Raw genomic sequence first — 24,988 nt, forward strand, 5'->3', positions numbered from 1 at the left:
GATTCTACATACAAAGCCTGTGGCAAAGAATTCACCCTGATGTCTCCAGTAGCGAAGCATCTTTTTTGCCTTATTCTGCTCTTTCCACTAAATGATAATATTAATTAAGCCAAAGATGTGTTATAAAGGAAGAAATGAAGCGATGGATTAGAGGTGGGGTTTAGGAAGTGTTGTCTTTGTCCGTTGGGGTGCAACTCTGTCTTGATGTTTTTGTATGCTTAGCTTCACCTGGCAATGCTGCTTCCATATAAGACTACTGCTTCCGAAGAGGCACGCCCCAGCTCTACTTCCTTTGTCCAAAGCACAGAGGAATAAAAAAGTCTTTTGTTCTTAGACTGGAATTTTAGCTCCATTCCTTTGCTTTTCTTCCCTCTACCTAAATCCTAACCCCATCTTTCAACCACCGCCGCCCCACTCCGACCAATAGCTCCAACTAACACAGACTTCACCCTTTCTCAGACATCCACAGCCCACATAATCTATTCCATATAGTGGTCATTCCATATATTCAGTTTTATAATCGATAGTGTTCAGTTTGGACCATGCTGTCCTCAAAACCCCTGCTTCAGAGCTCTCACTTGCCTGAAATGGATAGAAAACTCCTCTTAAAAACTGCATTGTATGGGCACATGGAGAGTGACATGAAGTAAAAGTATAATTCCTTTTTTTATCTCTATGATGCAAATAATCACACAATCTAGACCGGCAGATCAAAACTATTTGTTGTTGTACACGGATTTATTTCTGGCCATTTTTCTTTGTTAGTTTCCCCCATGCTTTCTCTATTCCTTTTGGAGAGAAGTGATAACAAGAGGGACAATTATAAAAATGCAGTTTAGCATTCCAGCTGTTCTGGCTTTAAGACATACCCTGAGCCACCTAACTCTATCCTGGTTCAGCCATATGTTTCCTCCTCTCAAATACTGATCATCTAGGAACCTGGATTCGGAAATGCAATCTCAAAGCTTGAAAAGCAAAAAGGCAAAAAAAAAAAAAAAAAAAAAAGAAACGAATTCAATTATCTGCAGTCCACGGGAATAATAGAATTTTTACCAGGGGTTTGGTGTCCTTTGCCTGAGTTCCTCAGTTGCATAAATCCTTGTGGGCCACATGCCACATTCCTTCCTCTCTAGCAGCAGAGGCTGCAGGTGGATGGAGGAGAAAAATAAAGGACACAGCTTCCAGAGCCTCCTTGTGTTCACAGCTGCACACAAAAGCGACTTGGGACACACGTCTTCTCTCCCTGGTACCTAGATTATCCTGATAAGCAGCCTTTCCCAATTGGAAAAAGAAAATCTAGTATCTCTGAGAAGATATTAACAGAGATGTCCACAAGCACTGTGAGGGAATCTTAAACCTGGCACTTTCCATAAATTTGGGTCTCCACTGAAGACGGAGTTATATCCCCAGAGGATGATAAATATTGTTATCTTTGCCTCCCGGTATACACAGGAGTATTGTTTGTTTGTTTGTTTGATTTTTTGCGGTGTGCAGGCCTCTCACTGTTGTGGCCTCTCCCGTTGCGGAGCACAGGCTATGGACGCGCAGGCTCAGCGGCCATGGCTCACGGGCCCAGCCGCTCCGCGGCATGTGGGATCTTCCTGGACTGGGGCACGAACCCATGTCCCCTGCATCGGCAGGTGGACTCTCAACCACTGCACCACCAGGGAAGCCCAGGAGTATTGTTTTAAGCCATGGTACATTAGATGCAGAGTGCGGCCGGCAACTGCTACTCAGAGGAACCCAGTGTTTCATTGGATTATGGGCTGAGGGTTAGCAGGGATCTTCAGGTACCACAGGCAGGGGCACCCTGCACATGCTTCCACATAAGATCACGCTTTTGGAAATTGGGGGTGAATCCCGGTTCTACCACCTGCTAATAGCTGTGCTGTCTGGGGAAGTTACTTAACCTCACTAAGCTTCCGTGTTTTCATCTAAGAAAATGGAGGCTGTTTTTAATGTTAAGTGAAATAAGGTATGTTCAGTGCCTAGCAAGTACCTGGCATAGAGTAAGTACTTGATAAATAATAACAAGTATGTCCTCAGTACCACAACACTTAAGTGCATGCCCAAATTCAAACGGAGAATTCTTTGACAACCCATAGCCAGGAGCGAAGCCAGCCTACTGGCAACACCATTAACAGTTTCTCTTTCCCTCTCTCCCTCCCTCCCTCCCTCCCTTCCTTCCTTCCTCCCTTCCTTCCTCCCTCCCTCCCTCCCTCCCTCCCTCCCTCCCTTCCTTCTTTCCCTATCTCCCCCCACCTCGCCCCCTCTCTTACTCTCTCTCTCAATTTTAGAAGCCAGAACCTTCTAAGGGAATCTATTACATTCTCTTAGGGAGTGGTTTAGGCTGGAAAATCTTAATCTTGAATTCTTATCTCTTTGCCACTTCCCACCCCCCAAATCCTCCCACTGGATATTTAGAACTCCTTGTAAACTTCACAGGATCAAGATGCATTGAGATCTGTAGGAGGTGTTGGAGGAAAAGGGGGACTGGGGATGTTAAAAATCAGGGCAACAAAAATACCTATGATGTCATTTACCCTGACTTCTGAACCACTAGCAGCAGCCTTTTAACTTGGCTGGTGTGAAACCTCACCTCTCCCAGCCTGCGTTATCACTTAACCCCAAATGTAGGCCTCAGAGCGTCTTCCATCAGAGCGATCCCCACTCCTTCCCCACCTCCCTACAGCCCTATCTCTCCCTCCTTCTCTGACTTTTAGCGTAGCCAATTAAACCTGAACAACGGGTGGATAGAGGAAATATGCTGCATCTATGGAATGGTACAGCAGGGACCAGTTTCGCTGTTAATTTAAAATGCTAGAATTAATTAGGTAGTGTAAATGAAGAATTTAATAAGCACTCTTTACAACCACAAGTTCTACTTTTATTAAACACTGCTGCCAAATGAGGGCAAATATCTCTGGTCTCTCTATATTTCCATGCCTCATTCCCATAAGTTCTCTGCAAATAAAATTCTTTTCCCCCCTGAATTAAAAAAAATGCATAATTATAAATTTATGCCTGCATTGTATTTCTGCTTTCAACCCGTTAAGCTTCTTCTTTAAGCTCAGATGCTACTGTATGTCTCTGCTTGTGCTGGAGAGGGTGCTAAACAAACCAAAGTTGACAATTTTGGTTTTGTATACCAAATTAAAGGCTGTCTTCGAAGCTGTCACTCTTATTCAAATACACTCAGTGAACTACCAAATTAGCATTCTTTCAGTAAAGGAATCTGCTTGTTTAAACATGTGTCTTTAGAAAACAAGGAACAACACCACGAATCAGTACTCCTCAAAAATCTTACTATAGTTCTAAAGGAACTCTTTTGAAAAGGTAATTAATAACATTCACTAATATAGCTGGCAGAGTCCCTATTTAGAAGGTAAGGCTACACCAAAAATACATTTTCTATACAGGAGTGGGAGGAAGAATCATATGGTTAACTGGTTTTAATTTGGTTTGAATTATCATCCTATTATATAAAGATTCTTCAGGAATCTAAACATTGGCTTTCTGAGAGCATAGGCAGTTCTGTCAAAGGATGGATGATCCAGGGCCCTGGGATAAGAACACCAAAGCCCTGGCCCATTTGGAGACCTTGATAAAATTTCTCTGTTCTAGCCATTCTCCTTGAAACATACTAACTGTACCTATAATAATAACACGCTCCCCCATTACTGAGAGACTGCTATGCAATAGGTATTGTGCTAGGCAGTATATATCCAGTCTCTCATTTAATCCTCACAATAAGCCCTTTGAGATAAGTATTCTTTTCCAATTTTACAGAAGAGGAAATTATGTTTAGAGGGTTATGTGACTTATATTTTCAACAGTTATTTTAGTTTTATGATTTTGCAAAATACTTAATATAAATGGACAAATTAACAAGTGAATTAGAAGAAATGGAGAATATATATAGCTACATGCACATAAATACACTGGATTCTCTGATTTAAAAATCAAGATAATGTATCTCTGTATTCTAGAGTTTCCTTTTTCTTATATAGGCCAGCTGCTCTTCAATTAAAACTGTCCAGAGAGAGGGAAACAAAAGTCAACATCCCAAAATGACAAACACTCAAAGCTGAGTGTGAATGATTTTAGGACGGGAGCATCAGAGAGCAGTAGCTTCACTGCTGTCACTATGTAGTCCAGTATTTTTCTAAGAAAACATTCCCACTTCCAGAAGGATTACAAGGAAACTACCCTCATCCCCAGCCCCAAAGGATAAGAGCGTCAGTATCTGGCAAACATTAAGTCCTCAATAAATGGCTGTCAGTTAGAAAAAAATCAGAACCTAAAACTTTCAAGTACTGAAGTATAGGGTATTGTTTCAATTTCAAGTAAAAAGTCTCTGACTTCTCAGAGAGTATCTTCACAACAAACAAATAAATAAGATAAAATACCTTCATCAAGCATCTCCCTCCTACTACAGGGCAGTTTTATTCCAGAATCATCTGCTATCCTTGGGGCCTATTTCTCCCAGGGACAATGGGCAGTTGTGACCACAATGGCCCCCTTTAAAAGACAGTTTCAGATACATGGAAATACATTGGACACACGCAAACCAAATGTTTGAGAGGAAAGGGAAAAATAGATAAAAACTAGTATAGGGAGGGCAGAGGGCAGAACTGAGAACTAAAGAACAAAGGGTAGGGGTGGCTGATTAAGAATAAAAGAGGACACAGCCAAAGGATTATTTCACATAAACCAAACCTGAGGAGGCTCCAAAATCTTTATCTGCTTCCCAGTCCTACCAATTTGCAATATGGTTTCATGTAGTATACATACGCATATGAGTTTATGACTGTGTACCCACGCTGACCTTGAATGCAGGATACACGCTGCAGACACTCAAAAGGCATCACCACACATATGCATTTCTGCTAAGATCTGCACATCTAATGGAACAACGCAGCTGTGAATCCCAAGCCTAGAATATCGAAGAAGAGCATACCTGTAATTTTGTCTCTCACGAGTTTGCAGGATTCTATTTCACCAATGCTCCCAAAGAGACTCCTGAATTCCTCTTGGGTCATATTCTGGGGTAAATAGTTGACTATGAGGTTGGTTTTGCTGTCATCTGTGGCTGCCCCTGTCTGCATGGGAGAAGGACAGTTTCTATTGTTGCTGGAGGGTCCATTGCTTGTATTGGATGTCGGGCCATTTGACACCTGAGGCTCCATGGTGCTAATTATCTAAATAAAAATAAAAATAGTAAGCCTTTTGATATCTCAAAGACACAGAGTCTCTTTCAAGATTTTATTTTATTTTTTGTAAAGAAAGAGAACAAGATAAAGCAGGATGGAGCAAAAGAGATGGGGTTGTGAACACAGCCAATTTAGAAACATGTTTTTAACCAAAATGTTAAACTCCCCTTGTTATTTTTAGGCCAGCCCCCCGCCCCCCCCCCCCCCCCGGCCCCGCCCCGCCCCACCCATAGATTTTGAGCATGGACTACAATGCAGTGGGAACTCTCCCATTATTTTGTTAATGAAAAGCTAATTCCTGTTTTCATTACACAATCACTCTCAGAAATGTATACTTAAGCCACACCGAATTATAATTAAAATGTAAAGTAATAATCATGATTAAAATTATAGTTCCATTAAAGCTGAAAAAGCTAAATATAGAGGGCTATGCTCACAAGTTTAAATACAGTACCTGTTTATTAACTGTCTCATAAAGTAAAATGACATTAAATTAAGTGGGGTTGTTCCATATGGGAAGGGTTTAGATTTTCACTGATACTTAATACTGATCAAACTTCAGATTTCATAAAGGCATGCTGGGGAGCTACAAAGTTATCTAATAATTTTTCTCCCCAGTGCCTCTGTTACTATTTCTCCTGGACCTCAAATAAAATTAAAAACATGAAGGAAAAGTTCTCTCTAGGTCTCCACTTTAAGTCTAGCACAGCCCCAGGCTGTCCTCTCACACATTACTTAAAAAGGACTTTCACTGTATCTAAACAGTTAATAAAACAAATATTTCCACGAATGTGTGGACTGTTTGAGGCAGCATGCATGGAAATAAAAGAGATAAGTCTCTGCCCACAAGGGGCTTACAGTCCACAGAGGACACAGAAGGCACATGGCTACAGTAGGACAATGTGCCTGTAACAGAGGAGCAATTAAACCTGCTTAAAGGATAGGGGCATTCAGGAAAGTCCCAAGAAGATACTGATAGAATAAGGTTTCACATGAAAAATGGGTTTAAGCTCATGGAGCCAGGTCCTAAAGATGCCTTGTATATAGAATGACAAACATGGAGAATCACAAAACTACAGAGCCAGAAGGCACTTCAGGGAATAAAATTCAGTTCAAAACTCTCATGTTTGAGATGAATTCCAGAGACATCCAGCGACTTCTCTGTCATCACAGGAAAGTGGGGCAGAGTCTGGGCCTGCACCCAGTTTTCCTGGCCCCAAATGCAGCTCATCAGTCCCACTTTTCCATTCTATCCTAGCACCATCCCTTATTCATCCTTCATGGTGTGGTTTCTGTCTTACGTGAAATTGACCATCACCTCCTTGGAAATGGAATCACGCTCTGCCATTCCCTAGTTGTGTGACCTTGGGTTAGGGATTCAAATTCTGGGAGCCTTAGTTTTCCTCATTTGAAAGAGGAGAACAATGCCACCTGCCTTGCAAGGTGGTAAGAAGGATCTGGTGACAGGAGGTATGTAAAGTGCCTGAATAGTTGTGGGAACATCACCACAACCATTGATATTTATTGAAGTCATTCTGCCAATCACCTGATGTGACTTCTCTCACTGACTCCCCACAAGAAAGCAGTGAGCCATATTCTAATATCCCCTACATTTTATAGACAAGGAAACCAAAGCTTAGCAGATACCTGATTACTAGTAGCTTCCATTACTACCATTTGGCTGCTCAGAGAATTTGGGGGAGATAAGCATGTTTATCTAATATACATGTAGCAAAATGTACAAATCTTAAGGGTACAAATCAAAGAATGTTTACAAAGTAAACACCACTCACACCTAAGTAACCACCTTTCAGATCACAATACAGAACATGACCAGCAACCCAGAAGCCTTTCTTGTGTCCTCACCCCTGTTATTCATACCACCCCCAAAGGTAACCACTACTCTTGACTTCTAATCCATAGATTTGTTTTATCTGTTTTTGAATTTTACATACATGGAATCACACAATACATACTCTTTTATGTCTTTTCACACATTATGTCTGGGTGTCATCCATGTTGTGAGGTGTAGTGGTAGGCTGCTCTTCTCCACTTGCTGTAGAGAATTCCATTGTATGAAAATATCACGTTTTATTTATCTCTTCTACTTTGATGAACATTTGGGTTGTTTCTAGTTTTTAACTATTGTAGATAATGCTGCTATGGGCATTATATACATGTCTTTTGGTGTATACACACACACACACACACACACACACACACACACACATTTCTGTTGGGAATATTCCTGGAAGTCTATTTTTTGGGTCATAGGGTGTATTCTGCTTTAGTACATACTGTCAATAGTTTTCCTAAGTAGATGTACCAGTTGACACTCCCACCAGCAGTGTATGAAAGTTCTAGTTGCTGTTCATCCTCACCAACCTTCAGAGACCGTTTTTTGCTTTTGTTTTGTTCTGTTTTTTGCTTATTTACTCATCTGAAACATAGTGGTAGTAAAAAGGGAATGAGTTTTTAGCCAAGGGAAGAGCTGACTTAAAATTCTAGTTCTATTACTTATTAGCTCTGTGATCTCAGGCAGGTTATTTCAATACTCTTAAGCCTCAGTTTCCTCTTTGTAACCTGGAATAAAGCCTACTGTGCAAGGTTATTTATATGTATAAGTTGCCTAGAACATAAAGTGGCTAGAAGCATCATAAGTATTATTCCTCATCATGCCCTACATAGGTGAGCATTACTGTAATCATTTCTTCTTCTGATAATCACAAATGGGATATGAAACCAAAAGAAAAAAAAAAGAAGCCTCAAGAGGAGTCATGGAAATAAGGCAGATTGAGGAAGGTGGGAAGCTTCTAAGATTCTTTGCCATCATGTAGGTAACTTAAGTGGCTCCACTTAAATCATCACAACTTTCTTGGCTTCAGGTCAACTGTGGGATTGCGTTAGGTTGGTCCAAACCGCAAGGAGAAAGCAAAGGGTTCCTGAGAGGAATCGTAAATCAAGCTCTCCTCAGCACTGATAGAAAATGCACCCAGTAAATCCTATTCAGCTGCTCTGCCCTTGAGGCAAGGGCCCAGGAAAGAATGAGGGCGATGTGCCCAGGGGAGGGGTCACGCTAATGGAGATGCTGTTACGGAGCATCACTGAAACTGCTGGCTGTGAGGCAGGTTTCTGCTCTGCCAAGCCGTCGGCCTCCTGGGTCTGTGCAGTGCCTCCGTTTGCTGTGTCGTCTCACTGCTTCACTGAGTCAGGTGTCCAGGCAACAAACACAAGAAGCACTGCCAACTCAATAAGGAGCTTAAAAAACCGAATTTATGGGCTTCCCTGGTGGCGCAGTGGTTGAGTCCGCCTGCCGATGCGGGGGACACGGGTTCGTGCCCCGGTCCGGGAGGATCCCACATGCCGCGGAGTGGCTGGGTCCGTGAGCCATGGCCGCTGAGCCTGCACGTCCGGAGCCTGTGCTCCGCAACGGGAGGGGCCACAACAGTGAGAGGCCCGCGTACCGCAAAAAAAAAATCAAAACAGTATTTATCCAATTCAGGAGGCTCGGGTGGCAGAACCACAGAGCTGCCCAACTACTACATTTTGATTTAGTGGCAAAAAAGCCAGTCCCACAATCTACATAACACCTTCGCTGCTCCACTTTCTTAGGTTACCCTTCTCACGGCTCGGCTCTTGCACAAACACCTAGAAAATATTCTGCAGCGAGGCAGCTTTGTGGGTGTTAATGATGGCATAAGAAGAATATAAGTCATACCTAAGCAGGCTGTTACCTGACAGCCGTGTTCGGCGTTTGTTCACTGGATGCTTGACTCACAGACACACGTGGCGAAAGCCAGCACTTGTCTCTGTGAACATCTCATGGGTCTCCCTGCTCCAGAAAGGCCTAAGAAGTATCAAGTCTGCAGCAAAGAAATTTCAGTTCCCCAATCAGCTTTCTGGATCTCCTTACATCCTATGTGGATTTCCTAATTTATGTTGACTCCTGGAGCTGAGCCCCATCTGGACATCCGACAACCCGAACTGGGCCCAAACCTCTGACAAGGAATCATGAGATACAATGTTCGGTACTGAGGTACCTTAACCAAACAAACCTATAAATTAGGTCAAGTCATTTCTCGTCTCGTGGAGATGGAGCTCTCTTCGCTCTGCACACACACTACACAGTTATCCTTTTGTGGACTCAGAAGGAACTGAGGAAAATACACATATGCACACACACAGAGTTTTCTCAATAAAAACGTACAGCTTCAAAGCTGAGAAACATTTGCAAATGTGTTAATATACATCATGTAATAAGACCCCTTGCTGGTCTTAATGACGCATCCCAGGATGCAAGACAGGCTTAAAAAAAGAATCAGAAATGTAAAATGTCAGAATCAAATCTGATACACAAGTGAACCAAGAGCATTTTAAAACATTACTTGGAAAATAAGAAAGTTGCCAAGATGTAAATATATTGAATGCGAGAATATGAAACTGTGGCACGTTAAGGTTACATGATAGATCTTAAAGAGAGGACACTTATAATCTCTACTTGGGAAACAGACCAGAGGTAAACATGTCTATTAGTGGGAAGCATATCCTTCAATAAATTCAGAGGCCGGCTCGGCAAAATCAGAAAGCTTGCTTCCCTACTCTAAGGCCTTTGATATTCTAACAGCACAACTGTCATTGCAAATAAATATATCAGTTACTCAAGTGTGCATATGGACTTTAATGAAGGATTCTGTGTGGGTCTCACAGCCAACTTCGTAGCTGATCAGGTTCCAAACCCCTGACTTGCCTTCCTTCCCTCCTCTGAATGGCAATTAAGAGCAGAATTACAGTCAGCATCCAGGATAGAGCATTGAGGAGGTTCAGTTGACTTCAAACTCTAATGGTTGTACAAAGCACTGCATTAAATCTTTTATGTTCCCGTGATATATTTTAAGAAACATTATACAGGCAGAAAATTTCAGGGGTAAACTATTAGAGCAGTGCACAATAATGTAGGCACTCAAATCCTGTCATTGTAAATGTTGATGGTTTGAATGACTAATTACTCACACTCAAGGCATTAACCTCACCCCTCCCACTCCCCCCGCTTTTTTTTCTGCAAAATATACAACAAAAGCGAGAGGGAAGGCCTCAGGCATGCAGCTGCTGGATCATCACTCTGGGTTGTTTATCTCTGCGGAGGCAGTGGGGGTAAGAAGCAGAGGCTGGGCGCCAGGCTTCTTTCTTTCTCAGGATATTCTTGAAAATAAGAGCCAACCCTCTATGCCCTTCATGGCATCTCTGTCACCACAATTCTGGGTGCTTCCCAATGGTCCTAAATTAACTGTTCAATCACATCTTTTGTTATTGTCCGCCCAAGGTGTCTGTTACACTACTTCCTGGACATGCCCGGTTATATGCATTAAAAAAGGGTTCATTTCCACAATGGCTAGATTTGGGAATGTTAGATGAACGGAGATGGAGCCCTGGAGTGCCAGGCACTGTGCTAGGTCCTGGGGATACACAGACAACAAAGACAAGGAGTTGGCCCTCACTGAATTCACAGTGTGGATGCAGGACAGATATCAGAGAACATTAGGGACCACCAAGCCCAACCCTGTAACTTTAATGAGGAAACTGAGGACCAGAAAGGGGAAGTGACTTGCACAGGTCACAGTGCTAGTTAGAGACAGAGCTAGGACTTAAGCCTAGGCCTGCAGGCTACGTCACTTGAGTGTTCTTGTGACAATGCAGACATGGCCGCTTAGATGAGAGTTTACTTCTACTTTTTTTTCGGGGAGGGTGTGAAGGTGGCCATATCACAGAAATGCACTTGAATATAGGTGTGGAAACATGTCTACCTCCTTACTTTTCTGAGTAGAGTACTTTAAACAGTTCACAAAGAATGGCGGCCTGAACTCTGAGCTCCATCGTACAGAGACCACATCTGTTTTGTTTATAATAGTATCTCCTGCATGTAGGACAGGGCCTGAGAATTGGTAGGTTCTGCATAAAGAACTACTGAATGAATGAAAGTCCTTGAAAGTCCAATAGTTTGCTAGATCCCTCTTAACAACCCTGTGAAGTACAAGCCAATAATTTTATTAATGTCATCTCCATCTTACATATAACAAGAGGACAGAATACTTATTGAGTTGCTATTATATGCCAGGCATACACTTAGATATTATTTCAAATGCAGATTCTCAGAGGCATTCATTCAAGCAGTAGAGCTGAAGCTTTGGCTGACATAGACCCTGTAGAGAAGCCGGTGAATGCCTTTGCTCTTTCTCCTCAGAAAAATATATATGCACATAACATTTTAGGTACACTAAAGCCAATCCTTTGTCTCAGACTGAAATCTCCCAATTGATCCTAAGAGTAGCAATATAATCAAAGGGCAAAAGCTTGCCTTCCTTCCCCAATCACTCTTTTCATGTAATTTCTTGCCCTCAGAATTCATTCGTTCATTAAGACAAATATTTATTGCTGAAGGGTCCACATGTCAGAGGAGAGAGCAAGCACATCCTGTGGCCAGAAAGTCCTTTAAGTATATTAAGCGAGACCCATTCTAAAATTCTAGAAAGTACGTAAGGCCTCCTTTAATATTTCTTCCATCGGCTCACGAATCTCTTACAGCTCCCTCTGTCCCCCACTCTTCACAAGGCTTTCATGTGCTCAGGCTTGGGGGGGGGTCAGGTAAGCGTTATAGGGCTGGTCCTGTTCCTCACAGCTGAGGACATCACTATTCCAGACCCCACGCTGGCACAGCAGGGGTCCTACCATAGCCCTCACACCAATCCTGTCAGCCACACCACCATGGTTTTGCTCCAGTATTTTCCACAGAAATGGCACTCTGACAATAAATTGTGTGGTCTTGCATTTACGTACCTCAACGTAGTTGACACTTTCAGTATTTACTTCACAAGGCAAATAGAAGGTTACAACTTTATATTAGAGGAACCTGTGTCGATGTAGAACTCACTACTGACATCCATCATCTGAGAGCCCAGTGCAGGGCCCTTGTACTCCCATCACACCACTCTCAGCTGTTCTCAACTTCTGATTTTCTTGGGGGGTGGGGCGGTGACCTCGATACTCCATCATCAGTCAAAAGGATCAAGAGAAAAGAACCTAAGAAGGTCACAGGAATGTGATGTTTCTTTAACAAATACTCTCCCTTCTACTTTCAGCACCCTCTAAATGTCAAACTAGAAAGATGCTAAAGGAATGTACTAATTGCAAACTTGCTTCAGGTGTGTACATCTGCGATCCACATATGTATTTTATTAAATATTTTAATGAGTATTTAAAGGTGTTTCCTTTTACCATGCTGGAAGGACTTTTGAAAATTTATGTATAAAGGCTAAGCCTTATGTAATAGAACAAGTGCTCCCAAGAGCATGAAGAATAATGTTTACCAAGGGCAGTCACTGAATCGAACCATTAAAGAAATAGATTTAAATTATTCATGAGAACAAAAATAAAAGTCCTAATTCTCTTTGTAGGCATTTCCCACTTGACCCTTATAAAATTCTGACATGCACTATGTTAGACTCTGGTAGGGCAGCCCAGACTACTGCATCTCACCCACTTTTCAAAAGCCTGAAAAACAAATCCCCAAAGTTAGAAAATTACACAGCAGGCTCTGTGTTCCTGAAGACAGATATTATTTTTAGGAATAATTCCTCACTTCTCTTCTTGCTCCTTGAAAGATACTAAAAATGTCCTTACACGCCCCCCCCCAATTTGATATTTCTTTAAAGTTTTGTCCATCAGCTCATAAACTCCATGCTGTCTCCTCCTTTTCAAGAGGTTTTAATTTGCTCAAGTCCCTTCAGATTAATTTTTTTTTTAACGTAACATTTTCCTGGTTATGATTCAACTGGGAAGGAGATACGTTATTAATGGGGCCCATGAGGAGGGGCTGAGATCTATGATGTGATCACTCTAGGAAAAGGGAACTTGGGAATATATACCCACCCCCAACCAAATTATATGTGATGACTCACAAAGACCCCTGGACCAGGGGAATCTGGCTGAACACTGCACTCAGGTCCCCCAAAACCATTTGTACCAAGTTTCTGTAGATTCTGCTAGACGGGAACTAGAAAACTCTAGAAAAAGAAATTTAATTCCAACGGAGGAAAACATGCTGACAGTTTAATAATGCCTTTGGGCAGATGCACAAATAACCTGAAAGACCTATTTACTCTAGGAAGTTATGTGGTAATAAATTCTCAGCATATCTTTAAAACAAGTGTTTTCAATTCAAGACAAGTTTATTGAATGCTATTATAGACCAAGGCATTGTTTGAGGAATTGGGGAAAGAAAAATAATTTGATCCCTGCCCTTAGAGGGTTCAAGGTGAGAGGATGGGAAAGGAGGGGAGGTAAACAAATAATTAAAATCAATCATATACACCCCTTTCTTTTAAGCAATTCCCTTCAGACTTTGTCTAACAATGCCCCACCCCCTCACCAAAAGCACATAAATGAAATTACACATAGCCTAGTCATACGCCATACTGAACTGACAATCCTGCTTCTGGTCTAAATGCTTACGTCCTAAACAAGTGACTGTTTGTAACAATGAGGTAAACTTGAGGCATTACTCCTTTGAAACAGCAGCTTCTTCACTGGAGATGAACACCAGGCATGGCAAAAGTATTCTCAGTGCTGACAGTCAGGGCTTTTTAAAAGAATCAGCCACCGCTGGAGAGAATAAGAGGCATTAATACTTAAAATAGCAGGGCCAGCATTTAATGAAAAGCATAATCAAAATTTAATGTCTTTTAGGCATTATTCTCAAATTCACAGAAATCCAAGTTTTTAATCTTCTTCCCCAGACACATCACATACATTTCTCCTCCTAAATAAATACTGGCCTCCTTTACATCTTACAGTGTTTCTTTAGGGCTTCAGTTTGGGCCTAAAATGATTTCCTGGTGTGCCCATCTGGGGCAGTCCTGGTACAACTCCTGAGTATTTGGTTTTTAACAGACTTTTACAGAAAACTCTCCAGAGCTGAGGGATGGCTTGATCATCCAGTTCATTATAAAGACAGGGAAACCTTCAAACGACACCCACCCCCACGGCCCTATTCAGTCTTCTTTTCCAAAATGGCCAATAAGTAAATACAATCCCAAACTTTCAATAGGATTTCTTCATTAAAGGCATATTTGAAAAAGACAAATGTTTTCATTTTAATATAAATGCAATTTCGTGGGCAAGCGCTCAGGCTTCCTGCAAAAATATCAGCTCTAATAAAAAAATCAACTGGAAAACAATTCCTTTCCCATTCTACTCCCTAAGCCCCCAAACTCTGAATGTTTAATGTAGACAAAATAACCAAAATGCCTAATATTAAGCTATGGGCTCCTGTTGGGATGGGAACCAGTTGGGATGGAATATATGTTATCTTCATCTTCCATACAAAGAACATTAATGAGTCACTTGTAAAACTTTCCACAGACTAAATCTGACTTATCTTCTGATTAAATGCATAAACAGTAGCCAGTGGCACAATTCATGTAAACATAAGTACTGTATATGTATAAAATGCCTGGCTAGTGGCTCAGAGTATGAGCAAACTCACCAAGATTCAGCTGTAAAAAGCCACATGTCTTTCTGTATCTATATCATGATTTAAAGCATTGGGTCACTTCTCTGAATTGAAGTTTTGTGCACACTCAGATTGAATTCTTCAGATATCTACTTAAAATATTTTTTATTTTGAAAATTAACCTTGTTTTCTTAACACAGCTGGGGTAGAGACGAGGAGGAGAGCAGAGGGGAGTGGAGGGAGTTAGTATCTAGAAAAATCTGCACAGAGCAACCTTCTCTTTGTTAAGAGGAATTGTATAATGCCAACAGCCCTTCTAATTCGAAGGAGAGAGATTATCTGGGGACATTCTGAAGCCAAAGTTACTGAGAGAAACAAAAAGGTTCTCAGCACGTCAGTGCATGTATAAGTGGCCGATGTATAAATTAGACCCATGGACGATTCACTCAGCCTCATATTATATCTGTATGTTCACTAGTGAAAAGATCTTGAACAACAATCTGATAGGGTAGTTTTAAATTTGAAAATTCCTGTATCACACTTGAAATTTTATTTATAACTTCCTCCTTCACTGACTTCGTTTTCTGTTTTTGTATAAGAAAGAAACATTAGAAAAAGGGACACTCTCTGGGAAAGCAAGTGGGTGCAAGTAAAATTGGACTCTAGGAAACCAGGGTTGGTGAGAATGCAGACCTGGGCTGGGAGAAGTGTAGATGTGAATTATTTGTGGACAAAATGTTTACAGAGAACATAGATAGAAATTCAAAGTTTGCAAGTGTCAAGCTTTGAAGGGCAGTGAAATAGTCTCTCTCTCATCATTATTGGTGGAAATAAATATAAATTGGCACAACCTTTCTGAACCTCATGTTCATATTCTTGGACCGATGATCCATTCTGAAGCTCAGAAAAGAATCCAGAATTCTGTAGACCAAAAGTATGCACAACAAGGTATATTAAGAAAAGTGTACCCAGAAGTGTGAAAAAATAGAAACAACCTGAGGGCGCAAAAGAGGGGGTGACTAAGTAAGTTATCACCTATTTTATGACATGGTATTGCACAACAAGGTATATTAAGAAAAGTGTACCCAGAAGTGTGAAAAAATAGAAACAACCTGAGGGCCCAAAAGAGGGGGTGACTAAGTAAGTTATCACCTATTTTATGACATGGTATTCCACAACTGTTAAAATTATGTTTATAATGGTTTTTATAACATGAGAAAATGTTTGTAATCAATGTAGAAAAAAGGTGAAATAAATTGACTATGTCGGGCTTCCCTGGTGGCCCAGTGGTTGAGGGTATGCCTGCCGATGCGGGGGGCGCGGGTTCGTGCCCCAGTCCGGGAGGATCCCGCGTGCCGTGGGGTGGCTGGGCCCGTGGGCTGTGGCCGCTGGGCCTGCGCGTCTGGAGCCTGTGCTTCCTGGCGGGAGAGGCCACAACGGTGAGAGGCCCGCATACCGCAAAAAAAAAAAAAAAAGAAATTGACTATGTCAATTATATAAACATGCACAGAGTAGGAGGGAAAAATTAAAATGTTAATAATAAATAGTAGGATTATAGGTGATTGTTATACTTGTCTCCATCTCTATCTTCCTAGTTTTTTGGTTTTTTGTTTTACAATGAAAATATAGCACTTTTATAATCTGAAAGGAAGCTATTTTTAAAAAATAAAGAAAACGTCAAATCCTTCAAACCAGTTCGGAGCCACAGTATTAAAATGATTCCATCTCTCTAGAGACTGTCTATGAGTGAAGTAAGTCAGAAAGAGAAAAACAAATATCGTATATTAACGCATAGATGTGGAACCTAGAAAAATGGTACAGATGAACCGGTTTGCAGGGCAGAAATAGAGACACAGATGTAGAGAACAAACGTACGGACACCAAGGGGGGGAAAGTGGCGGGGTGGGGTAGTGGTGGTGTGATGAATTGGGCGATTGGGATTGACATGTATACACTGATGTGTATAAAATGGATGACTAATAAGAACCTGCTGTATAAAAAAATAAAATTCAAAAAACAAAGCAAAACAAAAATAAAAACAAACAAACAAAAAATGATTCCATCTCCTTCCCAGAGCTGTCCTGCAGGATCTCTCCTTGGCCACACTCTGCTTGTTTCTACATAGGAGCCCAAATGAATAAAAATCGCATTTCTTGAAACAGTCTCTGATTTGGTCTCCCCTTCACCTACATCACTGCACATTAGTGAGGTTACAATCTAAGACTGCTTTATCGCCTGGCAGCAGCCTTCATGAAGACAGCAAGGAGAGTGGATGATTTATAAGAAAACTGTTCCCTGGATCAGGGAGTGAAAAGTACTGATCTGTTCTAAAAGCTCCTGCTGACAAACTCTGATATTATGAACATTCTGCTCTTGGACAAAAGCTCCCACTTTTCTTAATTACATGGTTTGAGCAGGAGCCTGCTTTCAGGATCTGCCCAATCACACAACAGCCATTTATTTTCCCAACTGCAGCTGCCAAAATTTCCCTGATCTCTGTTCTGTGCTCCATCTTCAAGGACATCTTGTGAATGTATGACACTGTCAAGCAGCATTCCACGCCATGCTTTTTGAGTTTTTCTCTCTCTCTTCCCTGCATACGGAGATCCTCCTAATACATATTTATAAAAATCTCATGAACGAGAAGCAAAGCGGAGGCAAAAAAAAAAAAAAATCACAAATACCAAGTATCAGAATATTTCTATCTGCTTTGAGGCAAATAACTTTATTATGGCAATGAACCACTAATATTCTCTATTATCTGTGTGATGCGTTTACTTTTATTTTATGGATGCTGCATCCTGTAATTCTTTGGGTCCCCTCTTTGTAATATTGCTAGGAAAATGAGTGCCAAATCTGTAGCCTTCTATGTGTAAAGAAAGAGCATAGGACCTCACTGCAAACTTGATTTTTTTTTTAAGCACAAACCTCACCCGTGAGTTTATCTTATTTTTAAAATTCTCTTAGTTTTCCTTCATCTCAATCTCCTCATTGTTCTATTTTTTAAAATCTCCTACTGTATGCATTATGATTTGCTTCATAACAACAGAAAATTTTGGATTAGAACAGAGGATAAGTAAGTTAATATTTCTGTCTTCACAAACAATCTTTTGTCTTTATCAAAACACGCTCTTGAAATCTCACTAATTCATACTAATTGGGCAAGAGTCAAACTGGCATTTTAAAAATTGAGAAATAATAAGCCTTTTAAAAACACATGGTAAAGTTCAAAATTATTACCTTTATAATAAAATTCAAACTGCATAATATATAATTCTCAGATAAGACCCTTTTAGGACTAATTTAATATGTCCCTAATAATTTAGATATGACACATCCAAATTATGATACACTAAGGTTACTGAAAAGAGTTGAGTAGGGTAACCATCTCCTTTGAAATCACAGACACAAAGTAAATTTGCTTGCAAACTCTTCCAACTCTTGATATATTCTTTTTATCCCAGAAATTTACCTTTTAAAAGAGTAAAAGACTAACAGGTATTCAGAATCAGCTGTTGTCAAATCAGTGCAACCTACACTTCTTTAGTTACAGGCATATTTTAAAGCAAGTTATAAGTCACAATTTACTAATGATAATATAGTGTTTCATTTGAATAGCCCCTCCCACAACTGAAGTTAACTTTTAAAAGAAGAAAAGCAGTATAAAGAAACAAAAGCCAAGCTAACTTCCTTAACATTAATGAGTTCCTTCCATGAGCCAAAAGCCATTATGTTAAATGCCAGGGATATAAAGGATATAAAAGAGGTTCCTGCCTGCAAGGAAGTAAATAAATAAGTAAATAAATAATTATTATATAATGTCATAAATATGGTAAGGAGAAGCACATACAAAGTGCCTAGCAAAGTCCCTGCCTGGAATATGGCAAAGGCTCAATAAACGGAGATCCTGTTTGGTTTACACAGGAAAATGTCTAGGCAAGCAATTACCACGAAGTCCGTCCAATACTGCCAACAGTTAGCACACAATAAATGGTAACAGGTATCTCCACGTACATTACTTCACTTAATTCTCCCACAACTTTGCAAAGTAGGTAATTGTCACTCCTCTCATTTACAGCTGAGGAAACTGAGGCTTGAAGAAGTGAAGTCACTTTACACATGATGGAGAAATGAGGCTTCAGGCAGTGTCCATTGTCACTCAGCCAGAACCGCAACTTGAACTCAAGTCTGAAACCAAATTCTGTGCCCTTCCCTAAACCTCCACGTCTGAGGAAACAATTCCTATCAGCATAAAATGCAACCCAGTAGTCTCAGAGAAAGTAAATGATCTAATCCGATTAAAAACATTCTAGGCTATGTGTCTGCTATTAGTCAGTAAATACTGCCAAATAAATTGTTGTTACTGGAAAGATCTTAATTCAAAATTCTACATGGTATAATGGAAAGAGCATGAGGTTTGGAGTCTATCTGATCTGGGTTTGAAAACCAGCTCCAGCCTTGACCTTGGCTCAGCCACTTAAGACTCTCTGAGGTGCAATTCAAATTTACTCATCTGAAAAATGCGAACAATTTTCTGTCTGCCTTGCAGGGTTACTGTGAAGATTGAAAATAACAAATTTAAGGCATTGGGCTCAGAGCTCAGCACACAGTAAGCACTTAATACATGTTCATTCTCCTGGTCCAAAACATAACATACTGAAAATATGTGCCCATTAAAATGTGTTGCAGGTGGCAAAGTTGACTAATCTGAGAGCTGGTACGATTTATCCCTGGAATTTAATTTCTGAAATAGAAAAGAACACTTAAAAACGTTACTACTCATCACTATGTCGATGGCTATTTCCATTTTCAAAATGCTTCACAAACATTAACTAATAAGTTCTCACAGTAATACCAGTCAGGAAAATATAGAGCAAAGGAGGAGAGATTAAGTGAACTTGAAAAAAAAGAATAATGAAAGCACCATTTTTAACACTTACAGACAATTTCTGGTACACTTTCCTCTTTTAAAAAACTCTCTACTGTGAATGGGTTAAAGTTAGATACTTCAAATGCAATAAGCAGTCATTAGGGTTTCTGATTTCTCAAAATGAAAACCCTCTTGTTTTCACGGGATATTTCAGGAAATCGACACACTGCTCTGTATACTGAATATGGAGGGCATTCCTGGCTTTCCACATGGACCTGCTCAGGGTGAGAGAGTGGGGGTATTCTTGGTCCACTTGGATGGCTCCTCCCTCCTGTGAACCCCAAGGGGCAGCTACATGGACCAAATACCCTTCAGGAGGATTTTCCAGGCCACCGTCGGAAAGGCGTGGTGGCAAGTGCAGAGATAACACAGCAAGTGTCATCTCCCTGCAGAAACGAGACGAACCCTTACAAAGCCACTGGAAAGAATTCATTAAATCACATGCTAGATGCAGGGGAGTTTGTAAGCACAGTCACACCCAACACCCCTTTTAATCTTCATGAAGATCCTCAGAGATGGATGGGATATGTCCTCCTTCCACCCACCACTTGCATTTTATAGGTGAGCAAACTAAGAGTTAAGGAGAAGACTGAGTGTAGAATGACTAGCCCCTGCTCACAATGTTCAGAGCTGGGATTGGAACTGGGGTCTTCCTGTTACTGACTCCCATCTTCCTCCCTTACCCACCATAACCTCCACAAGCCCTTAGAAAGCTCACTCTGCGGCCAGCAATGACAAACCAGAGCACACTGTGTTCTCTCTCATGCCACACTCTGCAAAACACTCTTGCTGGCCCGGAAGGCCCTCCTCTCTCATCAACAGGCCTAACACAACCTTCCTCAGCACCCCATCACGGCTCCCTCCTCTCTCCCTTGTACACACTTCTAACACGGACATTTAGCACATAGCATCGGGACTCTCCATCTTCCTATCTCTCTCTGTCACTGGACTGTGAGCTCCTTGAGGACAGGGACTGTGTTTGATTCATTTGTAACCCCAGGGACCAGCTCCAGGTTTTGTTGGTAGAATAAACGAGTGAATGGATGGCTCTCTGCTCTCCATAGTGAAACCTCTCTCATCTCTCTTTCTCTCCTCTTCAAAATCAATTTAAAAGTAGGAGCACTTTCATCTTCTAAAGCTATATGTACTTATCATTATTGTTTCCCTCACCTTCTTTCAAACTGTCTCAAAAGACTGTATTTTTAAGGCCAGGGATCTTCCATTTTCTGTGTAAGGCCATCTTTACAGCCTCTGTTTCTTCACCTCCAGATTCCTTTGACCTCTGATTTCCTCTGTTTCGGGCCTAAACTCATATTTCATTTTCACTTTGGGTTTGAATCTGGCTAAAGTCTGGCGATTAAGAGCCCAGAGAACATTTCCACCTGTGAGAGTTTCTACATGTCACACAAGCCAAAGCCAAAGCCAAGGGGGCTTTTTAATATTTTGCTGCAACAACTGTCAGAGGCTGGCATGCCGGCCACGTTATTTTTTTTAAACAAATGAGAGACTACATCATCATGTAATTACTTCTACATCCATTCAAATCAAATCAATTCAAATACTTACCTATTGCATAGCATAATGGTTAAGAACACAGGCACCAGAGCCTGAATGCCCAGGTTCAAATCCCTGTTGTGCTGTGTGACCTTGGGCATGTTACTTAACAGTCCTATGTCTCAGTTTTCTCAATATTGGTAGAGTTCACAGGAATGTGGCAAAGATTAAATATTTTATTATTATTAGATAATTGAGTTCCAGGGCATTTGATACCTGCCCTCTAGGAATTCAGGTCTTGAGTGATTAGCAGATAGATCTGTAAACAAAGTTCCAAAATGCAATAAGGCAAGTGCCCTACACTGAATGCCTCCTGCTGTATGTCCCTTCCGTGTTATGTCCCTTCCATGTCTTTGCATGTGTGCTCTCTCTCCCCCCAACTAAAATGCTTCTCCCACCACCATCTAAATAACCCTGCCATTTTGCAAAATTCAGTTGAAGCCAGCCTCCCTGACCCACACAATCTTGGGAACCTCCTCTCTGTCCTCTGTTGTGATACTCACCACCCTGCATTCAGTCACAGTCTACCTGCCTGTCTCTCCACGGACTAGGAGCTTCTTGAGAGCAGGGCCTGAATTTTGCTTGACTTCCTGCTCCCAGCATGCAGTACAGAGAAAGAATTCAACCAAAGCCCACTAAATGAATTGGTAATCAGAAGCAGGGGTAGGGTGTTAGGAGAGTTTAGAGGGAGACAGCACAAGGACGTCAGAAGAGACTTCCTTTTCCCCAACTCACCAGACTGCAGTGTGCTGAGAAAACCGTAAGAGGAACGTGTAGTTCTATATTTTTAAATCCTTTTCTTAAGCCTTTTCTTCACTCCTCCTGCTCTGTTTATTTTAGATGAGTGCAGGCATCAAACTCAAAACAAATGTGAACTAATGGCCAGGGGGGTCAAATAAATTCTCTGAGAATCACGATACTAACATGCCACTAACCACAAGAGGAGGAAAATATTTAGGGCTTCATCCAGTGCTCTGCACAAAAGGTGTGCTATCAAATGCGCAGACAAGGATTCTTCTACTGTTAAAAGTCTTCAACGGAGAGTTTGCTTTAAGTAATTTTAAGTCTACACATTGCTAACAAAAACAAAGGCGCTTTGGGATAAGAATAAGCTGTATCTCTCTCTTTTTTAATCTTAAGATTTTAATCTAATTTTATGCAATAGTATACACGATGGAGAGAGCAAATAAAAACATATAGAGGGTTCTATCTATATTGTAGAACTAATATTCTTCAGTTGCTCACACTGGGGCATCAAGTAGATTTATTTATAATTCCCGTTAGAATAGGATCCTTTGCCTGAACGTGTTTGACCTACGACAACACACATTTATAAGTACTTAAACTTAAAACTAGAAAGTAGCAGAATCAAGAACTGAACTCAGGATTTCAGATCCCAAAGCCCTTTTATCAAGTGCCTTTCTTCACAGAGCCTCAGGCCTCTAAGGGCCTGTGACTCCAGGAGGATGCAGCCAACACAGCTTTGTGACAGAGACTGGCTGTTCCAGTCTCCACCATACTGATTTGGAGCAAATCAAATCTTATTTTCCTCTGGTGTCCACAATCCTTCTGAGATGATATATCCTCGGTTTTGAGGTTACCTGCTCTCGTTTTTGAAGGTTACACAATGGGAAGGAGCTCACATATTTTAGTCTAAGTCTCCCCCTGTGAGCCCCGCAATAAACAACCGATATATAAAATGCACACCCTGAGGGGACTGAACTTAATAAAAAAAATTCTTCTTTATTAAAAGCCTACTACATAGCCAGGCTCTGAACCAGGCTCTTTACATATGCTAACAATTAATCCTCTGAACAAGCCACTTAAGTAGGTATTATTAACCCCATTTTATAGACAAACTGAGGCTCAGACAAGTTAGTGACTTTACAAGACCCCACTACAAGTAAGCAGGGAAGGAAAAAACCCTTGATTTCTCTGACTCCCAAGCTCATGCTCTTGACCACTATAATGCTCTTACGAACATGAAGAATCCCATGATAGTGTCAATGACCACTGCACTTTTTAGGTCCAGGCTCCTGCAAAGAGCTATCAAGAGATCTTACAAAATTATTTGACAAAACATCCCAGCTGACCCTGTCTTTAGCTGAATGATTGGCCAAAACATCCTTCTGATCATTTCAGGACATTTATTCCATTATACAGCCTCAGCTGTAGGGAAAGAGAGTGGAGTCTCTCCCCTATAGACTGGAGACCCCTGGCCTATTTATGAGTTCTCTATGTTGGGTTTTCCTGAGGCCCAGACACCTCAACCTAATCATTTAATTTCCTGCCACCCCAGGGATGACCACCCCACACTGAGTGCAGGTAAGGCGAGCCTGTCATCCCAAGAATCAGCAGCTGGACATGTAAAGCCCAGCCTTTCAGAGCAGGGCATGGACTGCTCCACCTCACGAAGCAGAAGCAAGACACTGGCTGAACTGTTGTGTCCTCCCTGTGTGTCCACAAACACGTGCTCATTAGTGCCACTCTCCATTACCTGTATTTTTAAAATAGCATTCCAGTGCTCGCTTCAGCACATATATACTAAAATAGCATTTCATTATGTGAACTAAGATATCACAAAATATGTATTATCTAGTAATATCCACTTATTTATTTACTCTGTTGTCTGTCTTCCCTCTGTAAGACGAAAGCTCCATGATGGCATGTCTTAGTCACCACTGTATCTCCAGCACCTAGACCAGTATCTGGCCTATAGCAGGCACTAAACAAATATTTGAAGAATGGGACAAAAATTAATATTGTATGATAATAATAATGGTCATTAACACTTTATATGCTGAACACTGTTTTTAATCCTTAATATACATTGGTCCATCAAATCCTCACAAGAACCCTAGTTTAAAGATGAAGAAATGGAGGCACAGGGAGGGTAAGTGATTTGCCCAAGGTCACAGCTGGTAAAGCCAGGATTTGAACCCTGGCAATCTTGATCAAAAGTCCCACTAGGCTAAATGGTCCTTATTAATATTAACAACCACTAGGCTAAATGCCTCTTTTTAGTCCCCACCTTTTAAGAGGTGAGTAATAGATACAGGGAGACAGAACATGGGCTTTGGAATCAAACAGAGTAGGCTTGGAATTCCAAGTCTGACATTTCCTAGCCATGTGACCTTGTGTAGGTTATGTAAGCTACATGGTGCTCTTTCTTCAAAATGGGAATAAAAATACCTGCTTCCTAGAACTGTTGTGAGGTTTAACGAGATAACCTAAGTAAAGTTCTTTTGCAAAGTCTGACACGTACACAATAAAGGGCTGCCATTATTGTGATATATCATTGTTAACTGCGTGGTAGAGAGAGCAAGTGACAAAGGAATCTAGAGGAAAGAAGAATTACTGAGGAATCACAGGTGAGTCACGGTGCTCAGGAAAAGTTTCACGTAAACAGACATACTCAAGACCTTCAACTTAAAAGTCACAGACTGTGGTTGGTAAGCAACAGGAGTGTCAAAACCAGTCTTCTTGATAAGGGGGCTTTGGGTCCAACACATCTCTCATAGGCTAGAGGTTAACAGCGCACCTGGTAAGAACCCATTTATGGACAATCTAACAGACATCCAACTATATCACTCAGTTAACAATTAATTACTGAGCACCTACTGAGCCAGGAAGAGAGATAAACCCAGTCCTGACTGTTGAGGTGGTGGTAAAACAGACAAATCAACAATTGATTATACCATGTGGAAGACCAATGATGGAAGGATACCACAGTGCTAACAGAGGAGCTCTAACCCTGCATCACTCAGACAATCTTTCCTGGGTGAG

The 24,988-nt window shown here is 41.1% G+C and overlaps 1 protein-coding gene across 1 annotated transcript in view; it reads right to left on the reverse strand.

The window, feature by feature from the left end:
- Positions 1–24,988, reverse strand: part of ELAVL4 (ELAV like RNA binding protein 4) — an 86,163-nt gene that overhangs the window by 43,757 nt on the left and 17,418 nt on the right. The window contains exon 2 of the mRNA XM_089923033.1: positions 4,961–5,201. Within this exon, the coding sequence (XP_089779159.1) occupies positions 4,961–5,201 (241 nt within the window). The remainder of the gene's footprint in view (positions 1–4,960; positions 5,202–24,988) is intronic.

Source organism: Delphinapterus leucas, chromosome 1 (assembly GCF_059928025.1).
Source record: "Delphinapterus leucas isolate spDelLeu-1000000601 "Yukka" chromosome 1, BTC_Dleu_Yukka2, whole genome shotgun sequence".
Taxonomy (NCBI): Eukaryota; Metazoa; Chordata; class Mammalia; order Artiodactyla; family Monodontidae; genus Delphinapterus; species Delphinapterus leucas.